We start from the raw sequence: 21,727 nt of genomic DNA on the forward strand, positions 1-21,727 counted from the left end.
TCCTTTATTCCCCCACAGCAGCTCAGCATCCAATGGGGACACGGGAAGGAATTGGGGGGGGGGGGGGGGGATATTGGGGGGTCCCAATGGGGTATTGGGGGGGTGGGGGGGGGGGGACATTGGGGTCCCAATGGGGGCTTTGGGGGGGCTTTGAAGGGGGGGGGGCATTGGGGGGTCCCAATGGGGGCTTTGGGGGGGCTTTGAAGGGGGGGGGGGCATTGGGGGGTCCCAATGGGGGATATTGGGGGGCTTTGGGGGGGGGGGGGAACATTGGGGTCCCAATGGGGGACATTGGGGGGGTTTGGGGGGGGATATTGGGGGTCCCAATGGGGGATATTGGGGGGGGGGGATATTGGGGGTCCCAATGGGGGACATTGGGGGTCCCAATGGGGGCTTTGGGGTGGGGGGGCGACATTGGGGGGTCCCAATGGGGGATATTGGGGGGATACATTGGGGGGCTTTGGGGGGGGGGGACATTGGGGTCCCAATGGGGGACATTGGGGGGGGGACATTGGGGTCCCAATGGGGGCTTTGGGGGGGCTTTGAAGGGGGGGGGGGCATTGGGGGGTCCCAATGGGGGACATTGGGGGGGGCTTTGAAGGGGGGGGGACATTGGGGGGTCCCAATGGGGGATATTGGGGGGCTCTGGGGGGGGGGGGGCATTGGGGGGTCCCAATGGGGGACATTGGGGGGGGGACATTGGGGTCCCAATGGGGGCTTTGGGGGGGCTTTGAAGGGGGGGGGGCATTGGGGGGTCCCAATGGGGGATATTGGGGGGGGGGGGACATTGGGGGGTCCCAATGGGGGCTTTAGGGGGGGGGGGGGGGACATTGGGGGGTCCCAATGGGGGACATTGGAGGGGTTTGGGGGGGGGGCGACATTGGGGGGGTCCCAATGGGGGACATTGGGGGGGGGACATTGGGGGGTCCCAATGGGGGCTTTAGGAGGGGGGGGGGGCGACATTGGGGGTCCCAATGGGGGACATGGGGGGACTTTGGGGGGGGCATTGGGGGTCCCAATGGGGGATATTGGGGTGGGGGGGGGACATTTGGGGTCCCAATGGGGGGCAATGGGGGTTCCAATGGGGGCTTTGGGGGGGGGGGACATTGGGGGGTCCCAATGGGGGATTTTGGGGGGGGGGGGGTGACATTGGGGTTCCCAATGGGGGACATGGGGGGGGTTTGGGGGGGGTTATGGGGGGGGGGGGGTTATGGGGGGGGCTCGAGGAGGGGGGGTGTCATAGGGGGGGGTTTGGGGGGGGGGGGGGGATTTTGGGGGGGGGTCTCCCGGCGACGGCCCCTCAGTAGGCGTGGTTGGAGATGAAGAGGGATTCGCTGGCGGCCGCCCCCGCGTGGCCGCTGGGGGTGTATTTCCCTTGGCATGCCAGGGAGTTGGCCTAGAAAACAAAACGGGGGGGGGGAAATGGGGTCACCTGGGGGACCCCATTACACCCCCAGACCCTATAGGAACCCCATAAGAGCCCCCGACCCTATAGGAACCCCATAAGAGCCCATAAAACCCCATAGGATCCCATAGAACGCTCCCCACAGCGCCCCCTGGTGGTGCTTGGATGTAACAACACCCATAGGAACCTCAACCCACAGCGCCCCCTGGTGGTGACTCGGTGTAACAACACCCATAAGACCCCCATAAGAACCCATAGGACCCCATAAGACTCCCAACCCCATAGAAACCCATAAGAACCCCATAGAACCCCATAAGACCCTGTAACCCCATAGAAACCCATAAGACCCCCATAGGACCCCATAAGACCCCCATAAGACCCCCCGACCCCATAGGATCCCATAGAACACTCCCCACAGCGCCCCCTGGTGGGGCTGTATTTGCCCTGGCATGCCAGGGAGTTGGCCTAGAAAACAAAACGGGGGGGGGGAAATGGGGTCACCTGGGGGACCCCATTACACCCCCAGACCCTATAGGAACCCCATAAGACCCCCCGACCCTATAGGAACCCCATAAGAGCCCATAAAACCCCATAGGATCCCATAGAACACTCCCCACAGCGCCCCCTGGTGGTGACTCGGTGTAACAACACCCGGAAGACCCCCATAAGACCCCCCGACCCCATAGGATCCCATTGAATACTCCCCACAGCGCCCCCTGGTGGTGACTCGGTGTAACAACACCCGCAAGACCCCCATAAGACCCCATAGGAACCCATAAGACCCCCATAGAACCCCATAAGACCCCCATAGGACACCCAAACCCCACAGGGCCCCATAACACCCCCGTAACACCCCCCGACCCTATAGGACCCCATAAGACCCCCCAAACCCCATACAACCCCATAAGACCCCCATAAGACCCCCAAACCCCATAGGATCCCATAGAACAAACCCCACAGCGCCCCCTGGTGGTGACTCGGTGTAACAACACCCACAAGACCCCCATGAGACCCCCCAACCCCATAGGACCCCATAAGATCCCCATAAGACCCCCATAGGACCCCATAAGAACCCAATAAGACCCCCCGACCCTATAGGACCCCATAAGACTCCCATAAGACTCCCCGACCCCATAGGATCCCATAGAACACTCCCCACAGCGCCCCCTGGTGGGGCTGTATTTGCCCTGGCATGCCAGGGAGTTGGCCTAGAAAACGGAACGGGGGGGGGAAATGGGGTCACCTGGGGGACCCCATAACACCCCCAGACACTATAGGAACCCCATAAGACCCCCCGACCACATAGGAACCCCATAAGAACCCATAAAACCCCATAGGATCCCATAGAACACTCCCCACAGCGCCCCCTGGTGGTGCTTGGATGTAACAACACCCATAGGAACCTCAACCCACAGCGCCCCCGGGTGGTGACTCGGTGTAACAACACCCATAAGACCCCCATAAGAACCCATAGGACCCCATAAGACTCCCAACCCCATAGAAACCCATAAGAACCCCATAGAACCCCATAAGACCCTGTAACCCCATAGAAACCCATAAGACCCCCATAGGACCCCATAAGACCCCCATAAGACCCCCCGACCCCATAGGATCCCATAGAACACTCCCCACAGCGCCCCCTGGTGGGGCTGTATTTGCCCTGGCATGCCAGGGAGTTGGCCTAGAAAACGGAACGGGGGGGGGGAAATGGGGTCACCTGGGGGACCCCATTACACCCCCAGACCCTATAGGAACCCCAAAAGACTCCCATAAGACCCCCCGACCCTGTAGGAACCCCATAAGAACCCATAAAACCCCATAGGATCCCATAGAACACTCCCCACAGCGCCCCCTGGTGGTGACTCGGTGTAACAACACCCACAATACCCCCATAAGACCCCCCAACCCCATAGGATCCCATTGAATACTCCCCACAGCGCCCCCTGGAGGTGACTCGGTGTAACAGCACCCACAAGACCCCCATAAGACCCCATAGGACCCCATAAGACCCCCATAGGACCCCATAAGACCCCCATAGGACACCCAAACCCCACAGGGCCCCATAACACCCCCGTAACACCCCCCGACCCTATAGGACCCCATAAGACCCCCATAAGACCCCCAAGACCCCATAGGATCCAATAGAACGCTCCCCACAGCGCCCCCTGGTGGTGCTTGGATGTAACAACACCCATAGGAACCTCAACCCACAGCGCCCCCTGGTGGTGACTCGGTGTAACAACACCCATAAGACCCCCATAAGAACCCATAGGACCCCATAAGACTCCCAACCCCATAGAAACCCATAAGAACCCCATAGAACCCCATAAGACCCTGTAACCCCATAGAAACCCATAAGACCCCCATAGGACCCCATAAGACCCCCATAAGACCCCCCGACCCCATAGGATCCCATAGAACACTCCCCACAGCGCCCCCTGGTGGGGGTGTATTTGCCCTGGCATGCCAGGGAGTTGGCCTAGAAAACGGAATGGGGGGGGAAATGGGGTCACCTGGGGGACCCCATTATACCCCCAGACACTATAGGAACCCCATAAGAGCCCCCGACCCTATAGGAACCCCATAATAATCCATAAAACCCCATAGGATCCCATAGAACACTCCCCACAGCGCCTCCTGGTGGTGACTCGGTGTAACAACACCCACAATACCCCCATAAGACCCCCCGACCCCATAGGATCCCATTGAATACTCCCCACAGCGCCCCCTGGTGGTGACTCGGTGTAACAACACCCACAAGACCCCCAACCCCACAGGAGCCCATAAGACCCCCACAGGACCCCATAAGACCACCCATAGGACACCCAAACCCCACAGGGCCCCATAACACCCCCGTAACACCCCCCGACCCAATACGAACAACATAAGATCCCCCAAACCCCATACGGCCCCATAAGACTCCCATAAGACCCCCCGACCCCATAGGATCCCATAGAACACTCCCCACAGCGCCCCCTGGTGGTGACTCGATGTAACAGCACCCATAAGACCCCCATAAGAACCCATAGGACCCCATAAGACCCCCATATAACCCCATAAGACCTCCGTAAGACCCACCAACCCCATAGGACCCCATAACACCCCCGTAACACCCCCCGACCCTATAGGACCCCATAAGACCCTCGTAAGAGCCCCCAACCCCATACGAATCCATAAGCGCCCCCTGGTGGTGACTCGGTGTAACAACACCCGCAAGACCCCCATAAGACCCCATAGGAACCCATAAGACCCCCATAGAACCCATAAGACCCCCATAGGACACCCAAACCCCACAGGGCCCCATAACACCCCCGTAACACCCCCCGACCCTATAGGACCCCATAAGACCCCCATAAGACCCCCAAGACCCCATAGGATCCAATAGAACGCTCCCCACAGCGCCCCCTGGTGGTGCTTGGATGTAACAACACCCATAGGAACCTCAACCCACAGCGCCTCCCTGGTGGTGACTCGGTGTAACAACACCCACAAGGCCCCCATAAGACCCCATAGGACCCCATATAACCCCCATAAGACCCCCAACCCCATAGAAACTCATAAGACCCCCATAGGACCCCATAAGAGCCCCATAAGACCCCCCAAACCCCTTAAGAACCCATAAGACCCCCAAACCCCATAGGAACCCGTAAGAACCCCATAGGACCCCATAAGACCCCCCATAGGACACCCAAACCCCACAGGGCCCCATAACACCCCCGTAACACCCCCCGAACCTATAGGAACCCCATAAGACCCCCCAAACCCCATACGGCCCCATAAGACCCCCATAAGACCCTCCAACCCCATAGGACCCAATAAGACCCCCATAGGACCCCATAAGACCCCCATAGGACCCCATAAGACCCCCATAAGACCCCTCAATCCCATAGGAGCTCATAAGACCCCCATAAAACCCCCAACACCATAGGAACCCATAAGACCCCTGGTAAGACCCCCAAACCCCATAGAAACCCATAAGACCCCCATAGGACCCCCCAACCCCATAGGACCCCATAACACCCTCGTAACACCCCCCGACCCTATAGGACCCCATAAGACCCCCATAAGACCCCCATAAGACCCCCAAACCCACAGAACACACCCCACACACCACCCCTGGTGGTGACTCGATGTAACAGCACCCCCAAGACCCCTGACCCTATAAGACCCCATAAGACCCCAAAAGACCCCGTAAGACCCCCAAAAGACCCCCGTAAGAACCCCGTAAAGCCCCATTATCAACGTACCAAGGCCCATAGGACCCAATAAGATCTCCATAACGCCCCATAAGATCCCATAAGACCCCATAGGACCCCCATATACCCCAACCCATAGCGCCCCCCGGTGGTGACTCGATGTAACAGCACCCCCAAGACCCCTGACCCCATAAGACCCCATAAGACCCCCATAACGCCCCATAAGAACCCCATAAACCCCCATATCTCCGTACCAAGGCTCATAGAACCCAATAAGACCCCCATAACGCCCATAAGACCCCACAGAACCCATCCCACAGCGCCCCCTGGTGGTGACTCGTTGTAACAGCACCCCAAAGACACCTGGCCCCATAAGACCCCCATAAGACCCCGTAAGACCCCAAAAGACTCCCGTAAGACCCCCATAAAGCCCCATTATCAACGTACCAAGGCCCATAGGACCCAAGAAGACCCCCATAACGCCCCATAAAACCCCTTAAGACTCCATAGGACCCCCCAACCCAATAGGACCCCCATTGAACCCAACCCACAGCGCCCCCTGGTGGTGACTCGATGTAACAAAACCCCCCCTAGACCCCTGACCCCATAAGACCCCATAAGACCCCAAAAGACCCCCAAAAGACCCCCGTAAAGCCCCATTATCAACGTACCAAGGCCCATAGGACCCAATAAGATCTCCGTAACGCCCCATAAGACCCCATAGGACCCCCATATACCCCAACCCATAGCGCCCCCTGGTGGTGACTCATTGTAACAGCACCCCCAAGACCCCTGACCCCAGAAGACCCCAGAAGACCCCCAGAAGACCCCCATAACGCCCCATAAGAACCCCATAAACCCCCATATCTCCGTACCAAGGCCCATAGGACCCAATACGACCCCCATAACGCCCCATAAGACCCCTTAAGACCCCATAGGACCCCATAGGACCCCCCAACCCAATAGGACCCCCATTGAACCCAACCCACAGCGCCCCCTGGTGGTGACTCGATGTAATAACACCCATAGGAACCTCAACCCACAGCGCCCCCTGGTGGTGACTCATTGTAACAGCACCCCAAAGACCCCTGACCCTATAAGACCCCATAAGACCCCCGTAAGACCCCCATAAAGCCCCATTATCAACGTACCAAGGCCCATAGGACCCAATACGACCCCCATAACGCCCCATAAGACCCCTTAAGACTCCATAGGACCCCCCAACCCAATAGGACCCCCATTGAACCCAACCCACAGCGCCCCCTGGTGGTGACTCGATGTAATAGCACCCCAAAGACCCTGACCCCATAAGACCCCCATAAGACCCCGTAAGACCCAAAAGACCCCCAAAAGACCCCCGTAAGAACCCCGTAAAGCCCCATTATCAACGTACCAAGGCCCATAGGACCCAATAAGATCTCCATAACGCCCCATAAGACCGCATAGGACCCCCATATACCCCAACCCATAGCGCCCCCCGGTGGTGACTCGATGTAACAGCACCCCCAAGACCCCCGACCCCAGAAGACCCCAGAAGACCCCCAGAAGACCCCCATAACGCCCCATAAGAACCCCATAAACCCCCATATCTCCGTACCAAGGCCCATAGGACCCAATATGACCCCCATAACGCCCCATAAGACCCCTTAAGACCTCATAGGACCCCATAGGACCCCCCAACCCAATAGGACCCCCATTGAACCCAACCCACAGCGCCCCCTGGTGGTGACTCGATGTAACAGCACCCCCAAGACCCCTGACCCCATAAGACCCCAAAAGACCCCAAAAGACCCCAAAAGACCCCAAAAGACCCCCATAAAGCCCCATTATCAACGTACCAAGGCCCTCTTGACGTACTCCTCCTGGGCCGCCTTGGTGTTCTCCTTCTTGCCGCTCCAGGCCTTGAGGGCCGAGGCCTGCAGCGCCCGCCCGTAGGAGAAGGTGAGGGCCCACGGCCGGTGAAGCGGGCAGCGGTTGATGGCGTTCAGGTTGACCGAGGCCTCCTCCTCACTTTGGCCTCCGGAGAGGAAGGTGATGCCTAGGGAGGGGGAAAGGGGGGGTCAGAAAAGGGGGGGCACCATTGGGGGGGGATAATAGGGGGTTTTGGGGGAGGGGGAGGGTGTTCAGGTTGACTGAGGCCTACTCCTCACTTAGGCCTACTCCTCACTTAGGCCTACTCCTCACTTGGGCCTCTGGAAAGTGATGCCTGGGGAGGGGAAAAGGGGGTGTGGGGGGGGTTGTATGGGGGGTAATATGGGGGGGGCACCACTGGGAGGCACCATTGGGGGGGGGGCATCATTGGGGGGTTGATATGGGGGGAATTGGGGGGGGGGCATTCTTCAGGTTGACTGAGGCCTACTCCTCACTTAGGCCTACTCCTCACTTAGGCCTACACCTCACTTAGGCCTCTGGATAGGAAGGTGATGCCTGGGGGGGGGAAGAAGGGGGTGGGGAGGTAATATGGGGGGGTAATATGGGGGGGAGGGCACCACTGCGGGGGGGGGTTCCATTGGGGGGCACCATTGGGCGGGGGGGGCATCATTGGGGGGCTGATATGGGGGGAATTGGGGGGGGCATCCTTCAGGTTGACTGAGGCCTACTCCTCACTTAGGCCTACTTCTCACTTAGGCCTCTGAATAAGAAAGTGATGCCTGGGGGGGGGAAAAAGGGGGTGTGGGGGGGGTTGTATGGGGGGTAATATGGGGGGTGCACCATTGGGAGGCACCATTGGGGGGCTCCATTGGGGGGCTGATATGGGGGGAATTGGGGGGGGCATTCTTCAGGTTGACTGAGGCCTACTCCTCACTTAGGCCTACTCCTCACTTAGGCCTACACCTCACTTAGGCCTCTGGATAGGAAGGTGATGCCTGGGGGGGGGAAGAAGGGGGTGGGGAGGTAATATGGGGGGGTAATATGGGGGGGAGGGCACCACTGCGGGGGGGGGTTCCATTGGGGGGCACCATTGGGCGGGGGGGGCATCATTGGGGGGCTGATATGGGGGGAATTGGGGGGGGCATCCTTCAGGTTGACTGAGGCCTACTCCTCACTTAGGCCTACTTCTCACTTAGGCCTCTGAATAAGAAAGTGATGCCTGGGGGGGGGAAAAAGGGGGTGTGGGGGGGGTTGTATGGGGGGTAATATGGGGGGTGCACCATTGGGAGGCACCATTGGGGGGCTCCATTGGGGGGCTGATATGGGGGGAATTGGGGGGGGGCATCCTTCAGGTTGACTGAGGCCTACTCCTCACTTAGGCCTACTCCTCACTTAGGCCTCTGGATAGGAAGGTGATGCCTGGGGGGGGAAAAGGGGGTGTGGGGGGGGTTGTATGGGGGGTAATATGGGGGGGGCACCATTGGGAGGCACCATTGGGGGGCTCCATTGGGGGGCTGATATGGGGGGAATTGGGGGGGGCATCCTTCAGGTTGACTGAGGCCTACTCCTCACTTAGGCCTACTTCTCACTTAGGCCTCTGAATAAGAAAGTGATGCCTGGGGGGGGGGAAAAGGGGGTGTGGGGGGGGGAAATATGGGGGGGTAATTTGGGGGGGGGGTAATATGGGGGGGTAATTTGGGGGGGGGGGCACCATTGGGGGGGGCACAACTTGGGGGGGGGGCACCATTTTTGGGGTGGGGGGGGCGTTCAGGTTGACTGAGGCCTACTCCTCACTTAGGCCTCTGGATAGGAAGGTGATGGCTGGGGGGGGGGAAAAGGGGGTGTGGGGGGGGTAATATGGGGGGGTAATTTGGGGGGGGGCACCATTGGGGGGGTCTATAAGGGGGGGGGCACTATTGGGGGGGCACAACTTGGGGGGGGGCACCATTTTTGGGGTGGGGGGGGGCGTTCAGGTTGACTGAGGCCTACTCCTCACTTAGGCCTCTGGATAGGAAAGCGATGGACGGGGGGGGGAAAGGGGGTGTGTGGGGGGAATATGGGGGGGTCATATGGGGGGACACCATTGGGGGGGGCACAACTTGGGGGGGGGCACCATTTTTGGGGTGGGGGGGCGTTTAGGTTGACTGAGGCCTACTCCTCACTTAGGCCTCTGGATAGGAAAGTGATGGCCGGGGGGGGGGGAAAGGGGGTGTGGGGGAAAATATGGGGGGGTAATATGGGGGGGGCACCATTGGGGGGGTCTATAAGGGGGGGGGCACTATTGGGGGGGCACAACTTGGGGGGGGGCACCATTTTTGGGGTGGGGGGGGCGTTCAGGTTGACTGAGGCCTACTCCTCACTTAGGCCTCTGGATAGGAAAGTGATGGCCGGGGGGGGAAAGGGGGTGTGGGGGGGGAAATATGGGGGGGTAATTTGGGGGGGGCACCATTGGGGGGGTCTATAAGGGGGGGGGGCACTATTGGGGGGGCACAACTTGGGGGGGGGCACCATTTTTGGGGTGGGGGGGGCGTTCAGGTTGACTGAGGCCTACTCCTCACTTAGGCCTCTGGATAGGAAAGTGATGGCCGGGGGGGGAAAGGGGGTGTGGGGGGGGAAATATGGGGGGGTAATTTGGGGGGGGGTAATATGGGGGGGTGTCTATAAGGGGGGGGCACCATTGAGGGGGGAACAACTTGGGGGGGGGCACCATTTTTGGGGTGGGGGGGCGTTTAGGTTGACTGAGGCCTACTCCTCACTTAGGCCTCTGGATAGGAAAGTGATGCCTGGGGGGGGGGAAAGGGGGTGTGTGGGGGGGTAATATGGGGGGGTAATTTGGGGGGGGGGCACAACTTGAGGGGGGGGCACCATTTTTGGGGTGGGGGGGCATTCAGGTTGACTGAGGCCTACTCCTCACTTAGGCCTCTGGATAGGAAAGTGATGGCTTGGGGGGGGGAAGGGGGGTGGGGGGGGAAATATGGGGGGGTCATATGGGGGGGGGGCACCATTGGGGGAGTCTATAAGGGGGGGGGGCACCATTGGGGGGAGTACAACTTGGGGGGGGGGCACCATTTTTGGGGTGGGGGGGGCGTTTAGGTTGACTGAGGCCTACTCCTCACTTAGGCCTCTGGATAGGAAAGTGATGCCTGGGGGGGGGAAAGGGGGTGTGTGGGGGTAATATGGGGGGGTAATTTGGGGGGGGGCACCATTGGGGGGATCTATAAGGGGGGGGGCACTATTGGGGGGGCACAACTTGAGGGGGGGGCACCATTTTTGGGGTGGGGGGGCGTCCTTCAGGTTGACTGAGGCCTACTCCTCACTTAGGCCTCTGGATAGGAAAGTGATGGCCGGGGAGGGGGAAAAGGGGGTGTGGGGGGGGAAACATGGGGGGGTAATTTGGGGGGGGGCACCACTGGGGGGGTCTATAAGGGGGGGGGGCACCATTGGGGGGGGCACAACTTGGGGGGGGGCACCATTTTTGGGGTGGGGGAGGCGTTTAGGTTGACTGAGGCCTACTCCTCACTTAGGCCTCTGGATAGGAAAGTGATGGACGGGGGGGGGGGGTAATATGGGGGGGTAATTTTGGGGGGGGGTAATATGGGGGGGTAATTTGGGGGGGGGCACCATTGGGGGGGGCACAACTTGGGGGGGGGCACCATTTTTGGGGTGGGGGGGGCGTTCAGGTTGACTGAGGCCTACTCCTCACTTAGGCCTCTGGATAGGAAAGCGATGCCTGGGGGGGGGGAAAGGGGGTGTGGGGGAGAAATATGGGGGGGTAATTTGGGGGGGGGTAATATGGGGGGGTGTCTATAAGGGGGGGGCACCATTGAGGGGGGAACAACTTGGGGGGGGGCACCATTTTTGGGGTGGGGGGGCGTTTAGGTTGACTGAGGCCTACTCCTCACTTAGGCCTCTGGATAGGAAAGTGATGCCTGGGGGGGGGGAAAGGGGGTGTGTGGGGGGGTAATATGGGGGGGTAATTTGGGGGGGGGGCACAACTTGAGGGGGGGGCACCATTTTTGGGGTGGGGGGGCATTCAGGTTGACTGAGGCCTACTCCTCACTTAGGCCTCTGGATAGGAAAGTGATGGCTTGGGGGGGGGAAGGGGGGTGGGGGGGGAAATATGGGGGGGTCATATGGGGGGGGGGGCACCATTGGGGGAGTCTATAAGGGGGGGGGCACCATTGGGGGGAGTACAACTTGGGGGGGGGGCACCATTTTTGGGGTGGGGGGGGCGTTTAGGTTGACTGAGGCCTACTCCTCACTTAGGCCTCTGGATAGGAAAGTGATGCCTGGGGGGGGGAAAGGGGGTGTGTGGGGGTAATATGGGGGGGTAATTTGGGGGGGGGCACCATTGGGGGGATCTATAAGGGGGGGGGCACTATTGGGGGGGCACAACTTGAGGGGGGGGCACCATTTTTGGGGTGGGGGGGCGTCCTTCAGGTTGACTGAGGCCTACTCCTCACTTAGGCCTCTGGATAGGAAAGTGATGGCCGGGGAGGGGGAAAAGGGGGTGTGGGGGGGAAACATGGGGGGGTAATTTGGGGGGGGGCACCACTGGGGGGGTCTATAAGGGGGGGGGCACCATTGGGGGGGGCACAACTTGGGGGGGGGCACCATTTTTGGGGTGGGGGAGGCGTTTAGGTTGACTGAGGCCTACTCCTCACTTAGGCCTCTGGATAGGAAAGTGATGGACGGGGGGGGGGGTAATATGGGGGGGTAATTTTGGGGGGGGGTAATATGGGGGGGTAATTTGGGGGGGGGCACCATTGGGGGGGGGTCTATAAGAGGGGGGGGCACCATTGGGGTGGGGGTTCAGGTTGAAAGGGGGGGGTTATGGGGTGACTTTTGAGGGGGGGGCGCCGCTGTGGGAGTCTATGGGGGACATCATGGGGGGGGGGGTTATGTGAGTTCATTCCTATGGGGATGGGGACCCCATGGGGTCGCGCTATGGGGCCGGGGCTGTTTCTATGGGGCTGGTGACCCCATGGGGGTGTTCCTATGGGGCCACGGCCGTTCCTAGGGGGCGGGTGACCCCATGGCTTCATTCCTATGGGGCTGGGGACCCCATGGGGTTGTGCTATGGGGCCGGGGCTGTTCCTATAGGGTCAGGGCCGTTCCTATGGGGCTGGTGACCCCATGAGGCCGTTCCTATGGGGCCGGTGACCCCATGGGGCCGTTCCTATGGGGCCGGTGACCCCATGGGGGTGTTCCTATGGGGCCACGGCCGTTCCTATGGGGCGGGTGACCCCATGAGGCCATTCCTATGGGGCCGGTGACCCCACGGGGTGGCGCTATGGGGCCGGGGCCGTTCCTATGGGGCCGGTGACCCCATGAGGCCATTCCTATGGGGCCGGTGACCCCATGGGGCAATGCTATGGGGCTGGGTCCATTCCTATGGGGCCAGTGACCCCATGGGGTCGTTTCTATGGGGCCGGTGACCCCACAGGGTGGCGATATGGGGCCGGTGACCCCATGAGGCCATTCCTATGGGGCCGGGGACCCCATGGGGTGGCGCTATGGGGCCGGGGCCGTTCCTCTGGGGCCGGTGACCCCATGGGGCCGTTCCTATGGGGCTGGGGACCCCATGAGGCCGTTCCTATGGGGCCGGTGACCCCATGGGGCTGTTCCTATGGGGCCGGTGACCCCATGAGGCCATTCCTATGGAGCCGGTGACCCCATGGGGTGGCGCTATGGGGCCGGGGCCGTTCCTCTGGGGCCGGTGACCCCATGGGGCCGTTCCTATGGGGCTGGTGACCCCATGAGGCCATTCCTATGGGGCCGGTGACCCCATGGGGCCGTTCCTATGGGGCCGGTGACCCCAAGAGGCTATTCCTATGGGGCCGGTGACCCCATGAGGCCATTCCTATGGGGCCGGTGACCCCACGGGGTGGCGCTATGGGGCCGGGGCCGTTCCTATGGGGCCGGTGACCCCATGGCTTCATTCCTATGGGGCCGGTGACCCCATGAGGCCATTCCTATGGGGCCGGTGACCCCATGAGGCCATTCCTATGGGGCCGGTGACCCCACGGGGTGGCGCTATGGGGCCGGGGCCGTTCCTATGGGGCCGGTGACCCCATGGCTTCATTCCTATGGGGCCGGTGACCCCAAGAGGCTATTCCTATGGGGCCGGTGACCCCACAGGGTGGCGATATGGGGCCGGTGACCCCATGAGGCCATTCCTATGGGGCCGGGGACCCCATGGGGTGGCGCTATGGGGCCGGGGCCGTTCCTCTGGGGCCGGTGACCCCATGGGGCCGTTCCTATGGGGCTGGGGACCCCATGAGGCCGTTCCTATGGGGCCGGTGACCCCATGGGGCTGTTCCTATGGGGCCGGTGACCCCATGAGGCCATTCCTATGGAGCCGGTGACCCCATGGGGTGGCGCTATGGGGCCGGGGCCGTTCCTCTGGGGCCGGTGACCCCATGGGGCCGTTCCTATGGGGCTGGTGACCCCATGAGGCCATTCCTATGGGGCCGGTGACCCCATGGGGCCGTTCCTATGGGGCCGGTGACCCCAAGAGGCTATTCCTATGGGGCCGGTGACCCCATGAGGCCATTCCTATGGGGCCGGTGACCCCACGGGGTGGCGCTATGGGGCCGGGGCCGTTCCTATGGGGCCGGTGACCCCATGGCTTCATTCCTATGGGGCCGGTGACCCCATGAGGCCATTCCTATGGGGCCGGTGACCCCATGAGGCCATTCCTATGGGGCCGGTGACCCCACGGGGTGGCGCTATGGGGCCGGGGCCGTTCCTATGGGGCCGGTGACCCCATGGCTTCATTCCTATGGGGCCGGTGACCCCAAGAGGCTATTCCTATGGGGCCGGTGACCCCATGAGGCCATTCCTATGGGGCCGGTGACCCCACGGGGTGGCGCTATGGGGCCGGGGCCGTTCCTATGGGGCCGGTGACCCCATGGCTTCATTCCTATGGGGCCGGTGACCCCATGGGGCCATTCCTATGGGGCTGGTGACCCCATGGGGGTGTTCCTATGGGGCCACGGCCGTTCCTATGGGGCGGGTGACCCCATGGGGCCATTCCTATGGGGCCGGTGACCCCATGGGGGTGTTCCTATGGGGCCATGGCCGTTCCTATGGGGCCGGTGACCCCATGAGGCCATTCCTATGGAGCCGGTGACCCCATGGGGTGGCGCTATGGGGCCGGGGCCGTTCCTCTGGGGCCGGTGACCCCATGGGGCCGTTCCTATGGGGCTGGTGACCCCATGAGGCCATTCCTATGGGGCCGGTGACCCCATGGGGCCGTTCCTATGGGGCCGGTGACCCCAAGAGGCTATTCCTATGGGGCCGGTGACCCCATGAGGCCATTCCTATGGGGCCGGTGACCCCACGGGGTGGCGCTATGGGGCCGGGGCCGTTCCTATGGGGCCGGTGACCCCATGGCTTCATTCCTATGGGGCCGGTGACCCCATGAGGCCATTCCTATGGGGCCGGTGACCCCATGAGGCCATTCCTATGGGGCCGGTGACCCCACGGGGTGGCGCTATGGGGCCGGGGCCGTTCCTATGGGGCCGGTGACCCCATGGCTTCATTCCTATGGGGCCGGTGACCCCAAGAGGCTATTCCTATGGGGCCGGTGACCCCATGAGGCCATTCCTATGGGGCCGGTGACCCCACGGGGTGGCGCTATGGGGCCGGGGCCGTTCCTATGGGGCCGGTGACCCCATGGCTTCATTCCTATGGGGCCGGTGACCCCATGGGGCCATTCCTATGGGGCTGGTGACCCCATGGGGGTGTTCCTATGGGGCCACGGCCGTTCCTATGGGGCGGGTGACCCCATGGGGCCATTCCTATGGGGCCGGTGACCCCATGGGGGTGTTCCTATGGGGCCATGGCCGTTCCTATGGGGCCGGTGACCCCATGAGGCCATTCCTATGGAGCCGGTGACCCCATGGGGTGGCGCTATGGGGCCGGGGCCGTTCCTCTGGGGCCGGTGACCCCATGGGGCCGTTCCTATGGGGCTGGGGACCCCATGACCTCATTCCTATGGGGCCGGTGACCCCAAGAGGCTATTCCTATGGGGCCGGTGACCCCACGGGGTGGCGCTATGGGGCCGGGGGCCGTTCCTCTGGGGCCGGTGACCCCATGGGGCCGTTCCTATGGGGCTGGGGACCCCATGGCTTCATTCCTATGGGGCCGGTGACCCCATGAGGCCATTCCTATGGGGCCGGTGACCCCATGGGGTGGCGCTATGGGGCCGGGGCTGTTCCTATGGGGTCAGGGCCGTTCCTATGGGGCCGGTGACCCCATGAGGCCATTCCTATGGGGCCGGTGACCCCATGGGGCCGTTCCTATGGGGACCCCATGGCTTCATTCCTATGGGGCCGCGGCCGTTCCTATGGGGCCGGTGACCCCATGGGGTGGTGCTATGGGGCCGTGGCCATTCCTATGGGGCCGCAGCCGTTCCTCTGGGGCCGGTGACCCCATGGGGCCGTTCCTATGGGGCCGGTGACCCCATGGGGCCATTCCTATGGGGCCGGTGACCCCACGGGGTGGCGCTATGGGGCCGGGGCCGTTCCTATGGGGCCGGTGACCCCATGGCTTCATTCCTATGGGGCCGGTGACCCCAAGAGGCTATTCCTATGGGGCCGGTGACCCCATGGGGTGGCGCTATGGGGCCGGGGCTGTTCCTATGGGGTCAGGGCCGTTCCTATGGGGCCGGTGACCCCATGAGGCCATTCCTATGGGGCCGGTGACCCCATGGGGCCGTTCCTATGGGGACCCCATGGCTTCATTCCTATGGGGCCGCGGCCGTTCCTATGGGGCCGGTGACCCCATGGGGTGGTGCTATGGGGCCGTGGCCATTCCTATGGGGCCGCAGCCGTTCCTCTGGGGCCGGTGACCCCATGGGGCCGTTCCTATGGGGCCGGTGACCCCATGGGGCCATTCCTATGGGGCCGGTGACCCCACGGGGTGGCGCTATGGGGCCGGGGCCGTTCCTATGGGGCCGGTGACCCCATGGCTTCATTCCTATGGGGCCGGTGACCCCAAGAGGCTATTCCTATGGGGCCGGTGACCCCATGAGGCCATTCCTATGGGGCCGGGGACCCCATGGGGTGGCGCTATGGGGCCGGGGCCGTTCCTATGGGGCCGGGGGACCCACCGGGCACTGCGGGGGGGACGGTGCGGCGCAGGGCGGTGACGGTGGCCATGGCGATCTCTTCGGGGCTGTACTTCTTGGTGCACGAATGGCCCGCGGTCACCATGTTGGGTTTGAGCAAAGTGCCCTCCAGGTAAATGTGGTGGTCGCTCAGGGCTTTGTACACCGCTGCCAGGACCTGCGGGGGGGGGAAAAAAGGGGACGTTTGGGGTCATTTGGGGACATTTGGGGACATTAAGAGACATATGGGGGCATTGGGGGGCATGTGGGGTCATCTAAGGGGCATTTGGGGACATTTGGGGGCGGTCGCTCAGGGCTTTGTACACCGCTGCCAGGACCTGCGGGGGGGGGGAAAAAAGGGGACGTTTGGGGTCATTTGGGGACATTTGGGGACATTAAGAAACATTAAGGGACATATAGGGACATTTGGGGGACATCTAAGGGGTATTTGGGGGCATTGGGGGTCATCTAAGGAGCATTTGGGGGCATTTGGGGGTGGTCGCTCAGGGCTTTGTACACCGCTGCCAGGACCTGCGGGGGGGCAAAAAAGGGGACGTTTGGGGTCATTTGGGGACATTTGGGGACATTAAGAGACATATGTGGGCATTGGGGGCATTTGGGGTCATCTAAGGGGCACTTGGGGGCATTTGGGGGCATTTGGGGGTGGTGACTCAGGGCTTTGTACACCGCTGCCAGGACCTGCGGGGGGGGCAAAAAAGGGGACGTTTGGGGTCATTTGGGGATATTTGGGGGCATTTGGGGACATTAAGAGACATTTGGGGTCATCTAAGGGGCATTGGGGGGCATTGGGGGACATCTAAGGGGCATTGGGGGACATCTAAGGGGCATTTGGGGGTGGTCGCTCAGGGCTTTGTACACCGCTGCCAGGACCTGCGGGGGGGGCAAAAAAAGGGGACGTTTGGGGTCATTTGGGGACATTTGGGGTCATATGGGGACATATAGGGACATCTAAGGGGTATTGGGGGGCATTGGGGGACATCTGGGGGGCATTGGGGGACATCTAAGGGGCATTTGGGGGTGGTCGCTCAGGGCTTTGTACACCGCTGCCAGGACCTGCGGGGGGGGGGGCAAAAAAGGGGACGTTTGGGGTCATTTGGGGACATATGGGGTCATTGGGGGGCATTGGGGGACTCCTTGGGGTCATCTAAGGGACATTTGGGGGCACTGGGGGACATCTAAGGGGCATTTGGGGGCATTTGGGGGCATTGGGGGACATCTAAGGGGCATTTGGGGGTGGTCGCTCAGGGCTTTGTACACCGCTGCCAGGACCTGCGGGGGGGTAAAAAGGGGACGTTTGGGGTCATTTGGGGGCATTTGGGGTCATTTGGGGACAGATAGGGACATCTAAGGGGTATTGGGGGGCATTGGGGGACATCTAAGGGGTATTGGGGGACATCTGGGGGGCATTTGGGGACATCTAAGGGGCATTTGGGGGTGGTCGCTCAGGGCTTTGTACACCGCTGCCAGGACCTGCGGGGGGGTAAAAAGGGGACGTTTGGGGACATTTGGGGACATTTGGGGACATATAGGGACATATAGGGACATCTAAGGGGTATTGGGGTCATCTAAGGGGCACTGGGGGACATCTAAGGGGCATTTGGGGGCGGTCGCTCAGGGCTTTGTACACCGCTGCCAGGACCTGCGGGGGGGCAAAAAAGGGGACGTTTGGGGTCATTTGGGGACATTTGGGGACATTAAGAGACATATAGGGACATATAGGGACAGCTAAGGGGTATTGGGGGCCATCTACGGGGCATTGGGGGACATCTAAGGGGCATTTGGGGGCGGTCGCTCAGGGCTTTGTACACCGCTGCCAGGACCTGCGGGGGGGGGTAAAAAGGGGGACGTTTGGGGTCATTTGGGGACATTTGGGGTCATTTGGGGTCATTTGGGGACATATGGGGGCATTGGGGGGCATTGGGGGACAGCTTGGGGTCATCTAAGGGGCATTGGGGGACATCTAAGGGGCATTTGGGGTCATCTAAGGGACATTTGGGGGCATTTGGGGACACCTTGGAGGCATTAAGGGACATTAAGGGACATCTAAGGGGCATTGGGAACCCCATAGGGACCCCATAGGGACCCCATAGGGACATTGGGGACCCCATAGGGACCCCATGGGGACATTGGGAACCCCATAGGGACATTGGGGACCCCATAGGGACACCTTGGGGACACCTTGGGGACCCCATAGGGACCCCACAGAGACCCCATAGGAACACCTTGGGGACATTGGGAACCCCGTAGGGACCCCATAGGGACCCCATAGGGACCCCATGGACACATTGAGAACCCCATAGGCACCCCTTAAGGACCCCATAGGGACACCTTGGGGACCCCATAGGGACCCCATAGGGACACCTTGGGGACATTGAGAACCCCATAGGGACCCCATAGGGACCCCATAGGAACACACTGGGGACATCTTGGGGACCCCATAGGGACACCTTGGGGACCCCACAGAGACCCCATAGGGACCCCATGGACACATTGAGAACCCCATAGGGACCCCTTAAGGACCCCATAGGGACACCTTGGGGACCCCATAGGGACCCCATAGGGACAACTTGGGGACATTGGGGACCCCATAGGGACCTCATAGGGACCCCATAGGGACACCTTGGGGACCCCACAGAGACCCCATAGGGACCCCATGGACACATTGAGAACCCCATAGGGACCCCTTAAGGACCCCATAGGGACACCTTGGGGACCCCATAGGGACCCCATAGGGACAACTTGGGGACATTGGGGACCCCATAGGGACCTCATAGGGACCCCATAGGAACACACTGGGGACATTGGGGACCCCATAGGGACCCCATAAGGACCCCATAGGGACCCCATAGGGACCCCATGGGGACATTGACAACCCCATAAAGACCCCATACAGACCCCATAGGGACCCCATAGGGACCCCATAGGGCCACGTTGGGGACATTGGGGACATTGGGGTCACCCCATACCTTCTCAGTGACGTATTGGCAGCGTTTGAGGTCGTGGTCACCGTCAGGGAGGATTTCGGGCTCCACGATGGGGACAATGCCGTTCTGGGGGGGGGACGGGGGGGACATCAGAGGGGGGGGGGGACATCAAAGCACCCCCACGGGACCCCCAACCCCCCTTAAGTGCCACCGACCCCCCTTAAGAGCTCTTAAGTGCCACCAAAGCCCCATTAAGTGCCACCAAAGACCCATAAGTGCCACCAAAGCCCCCTTAAGTGCCCTTAAGTGCCACCAAAGCCCCATTAAGTGCCACCAAAGACCCATAAGTGCCACCAAAGCCCCCTTAAGTGCCCTTAAGTGCCACCAAAGACCCATTAAGTGCCACCAAAGCCCCCTTAAGAGCTCTTAAGTGCCACCAAAGCCCCCTTAAGTGCCCTTAAGTGCCCCCCCAACCCCCCTTAAGTGCCACCAAAGACCCATAAGTGCCACCAAAGCCCCCTTAAGTGCCCTTAAGTGCCACCAAAGCTACCTTAAGTGCCACCAAAGCCCCCTTAAGTGTCCCCCAACCCCCCTTAAGTGCCACCAATCCCCCTTAAGTGCCCCCCAATGTCCCTTAAGTGCCACCAACCCCCCTTAAGTGCCACCCAACCCCCCTTAAGTGCCACCAAAGCCCCATAAGAGCCACCAAAGCCCCCTTAAGAGCCCTTAAGTGCCACCCAACCCCCCTTAAGACCCCTTAAGTGCCACCAAAGCCACCTTAAGTGCCACCAAAGCCCCATAAGAGACACCAAAGCCCCCCTTAAGTGCCACCAAACCCCCCTTAAGTGCCCTTAAGTGCCACCAAAGCCCCCTTAAGTGCCACAAACCCCCCTTAAGTGCCCTTAAGTGCCACCCAACCCCCCTTAAGAGCTCTTAAGTGCCACCAAACCCCCTTAAGTGCCACCAAACCCCCTTTAAGTGTCACCAAATCCCCCTTAAGTGCCCCCCAACCCCCCTTAAGTGCCACCAAACCCCCCTTAAGTGCCCTTAAGTGCCACCAAAGCCCCCTTAAGTGCCCTTAAGTGCCACCAAAGCCACCTTAAGTGCCACCAAAGCCCCCTTTAAGTGCCCTTAAGTGCCACCAAAGCCACCTTAAGTGCCACAAACCCCCCTTAAGTGCCCTTAAGTGCCACCCAACCCCCCTTAAGTGCCACCAAAGCCCCATTAAGTGCCACCAAACCCCACTTAAGTGCCACCAAAGCCCCATTAAGTGCCACCAAACCCCACTTAAGTGCCCCCAATGTCCTTAAGTGCCACCAACCCCCTTAAGTGCCACCAAACCCCCCTTAAGTGCCCCCCAACCCCCTTTAAGTGCCACCAAAGCCCCCTTAAGTGCCACCAAACCCACCTCAATGTGCCACCAAACCCCCCCTTAAGTGCCCCTTAAGCGCCACCAACCCCCCTTAAGTGCCCTTAAGTGCCACCAACCCCCTTTAAGTGCCACCAAAGCCCCATAAGAGCCACCAAAGCCCCCTTAAGTGCCACCAAACCCGCATTAAATGCCACCAAACCCCCCTTAAGTGCCCCCCAATGTCCATTAAGTGCCACCAACCCCACTTAAGTGCCACCCAACCCCCCCGTAAGTGCCACCAACCCCCTTAAATGCCACCAAAGCCCCCTTAAGTGCCACCAAACTCACCTCAAAGTGCCACCAAACCCCCTTAAGTGCCCCCCAATGTCCCTTAAGTGCCACCAACCCCCCTTAAGTGCCACCCAACCCCCCTTAAGTGCCACCAACCCCCCTTAAGTGCCACCCCAACCCCCCTTAAGTGCCACCAAAGCCCCCTTAAGTGCCACCAAACCTCACCTCAAAGTGCCACCAAACCCCCCCTTAAGTGCCCTTAAGTGCCACCCAACCCCCCTTAAGTGCCTTTAACTGCCCCTCAACCCCCCTTAAGTGCCCTTAACTGCCCCTCAACCCCCTTTAAGTGCCCTTAAGTGCCACCAAACCCCCCTTAAGTGCCTTTAAGTGCCCCCCAACCCCCATTAAGTGCCTTTAATTGCCCCCAACTCCCCTTAAGTGCCCTTAAGTGCCCCCCAACCCCCTTTTAAGTGCCCCCCCCCAACCCCCTTTAAGTGCCCTTAGATGCCCCCCAACCCCCCTTTAACTGCCCCCCAACCCCCCTTAAGTGCC

At 61.1% G+C, this 21,727-nt stretch overlaps 1 protein-coding gene across 1 annotated transcript; it reads right to left on the reverse strand.

Moving 5' to 3' along the window:
- Window positions 1-1,239: 1,239 nt before the first annotated feature.
- On the reverse strand, window positions 1,240-19,698 carry ALDOA (aldolase A, fructose-bisphosphate). Its single transcript, XM_040656847.1, has 4 exons — window positions 19,576-19,698; window positions 16,592-16,766; window positions 7,440-7,639; window positions 1,240-1,396 (listed from the first exon to the last, which is right to left on the reverse strand). The coding sequence occupies exons 1-4, from the start codon at window positions 19,681-19,683 to the stop codon at window positions 1,301-1,303; spliced, it is 579 nt and encodes a 192-aa protein (XP_040512781.1). The 5' UTR covers window positions 19,684-19,698; the 3' UTR covers window positions 1,240-1,300.
- Between the last annotated feature and the right edge of the window lie 2,029 nt (window positions 19,699-21,727).

The sequence above is a fragment of the Gallus gallus genome (assembly GCF_016699485.2).
Source record: "Gallus gallus isolate bGalGal1 chromosome 36 unlocalized genomic scaffold, bGalGal1.mat.broiler.GRCg7b 36_unloc3, whole genome shotgun sequence".
NCBI lineage: Eukaryota > Metazoa > Chordata > Aves > Galliformes > Phasianidae > Gallus > Gallus gallus.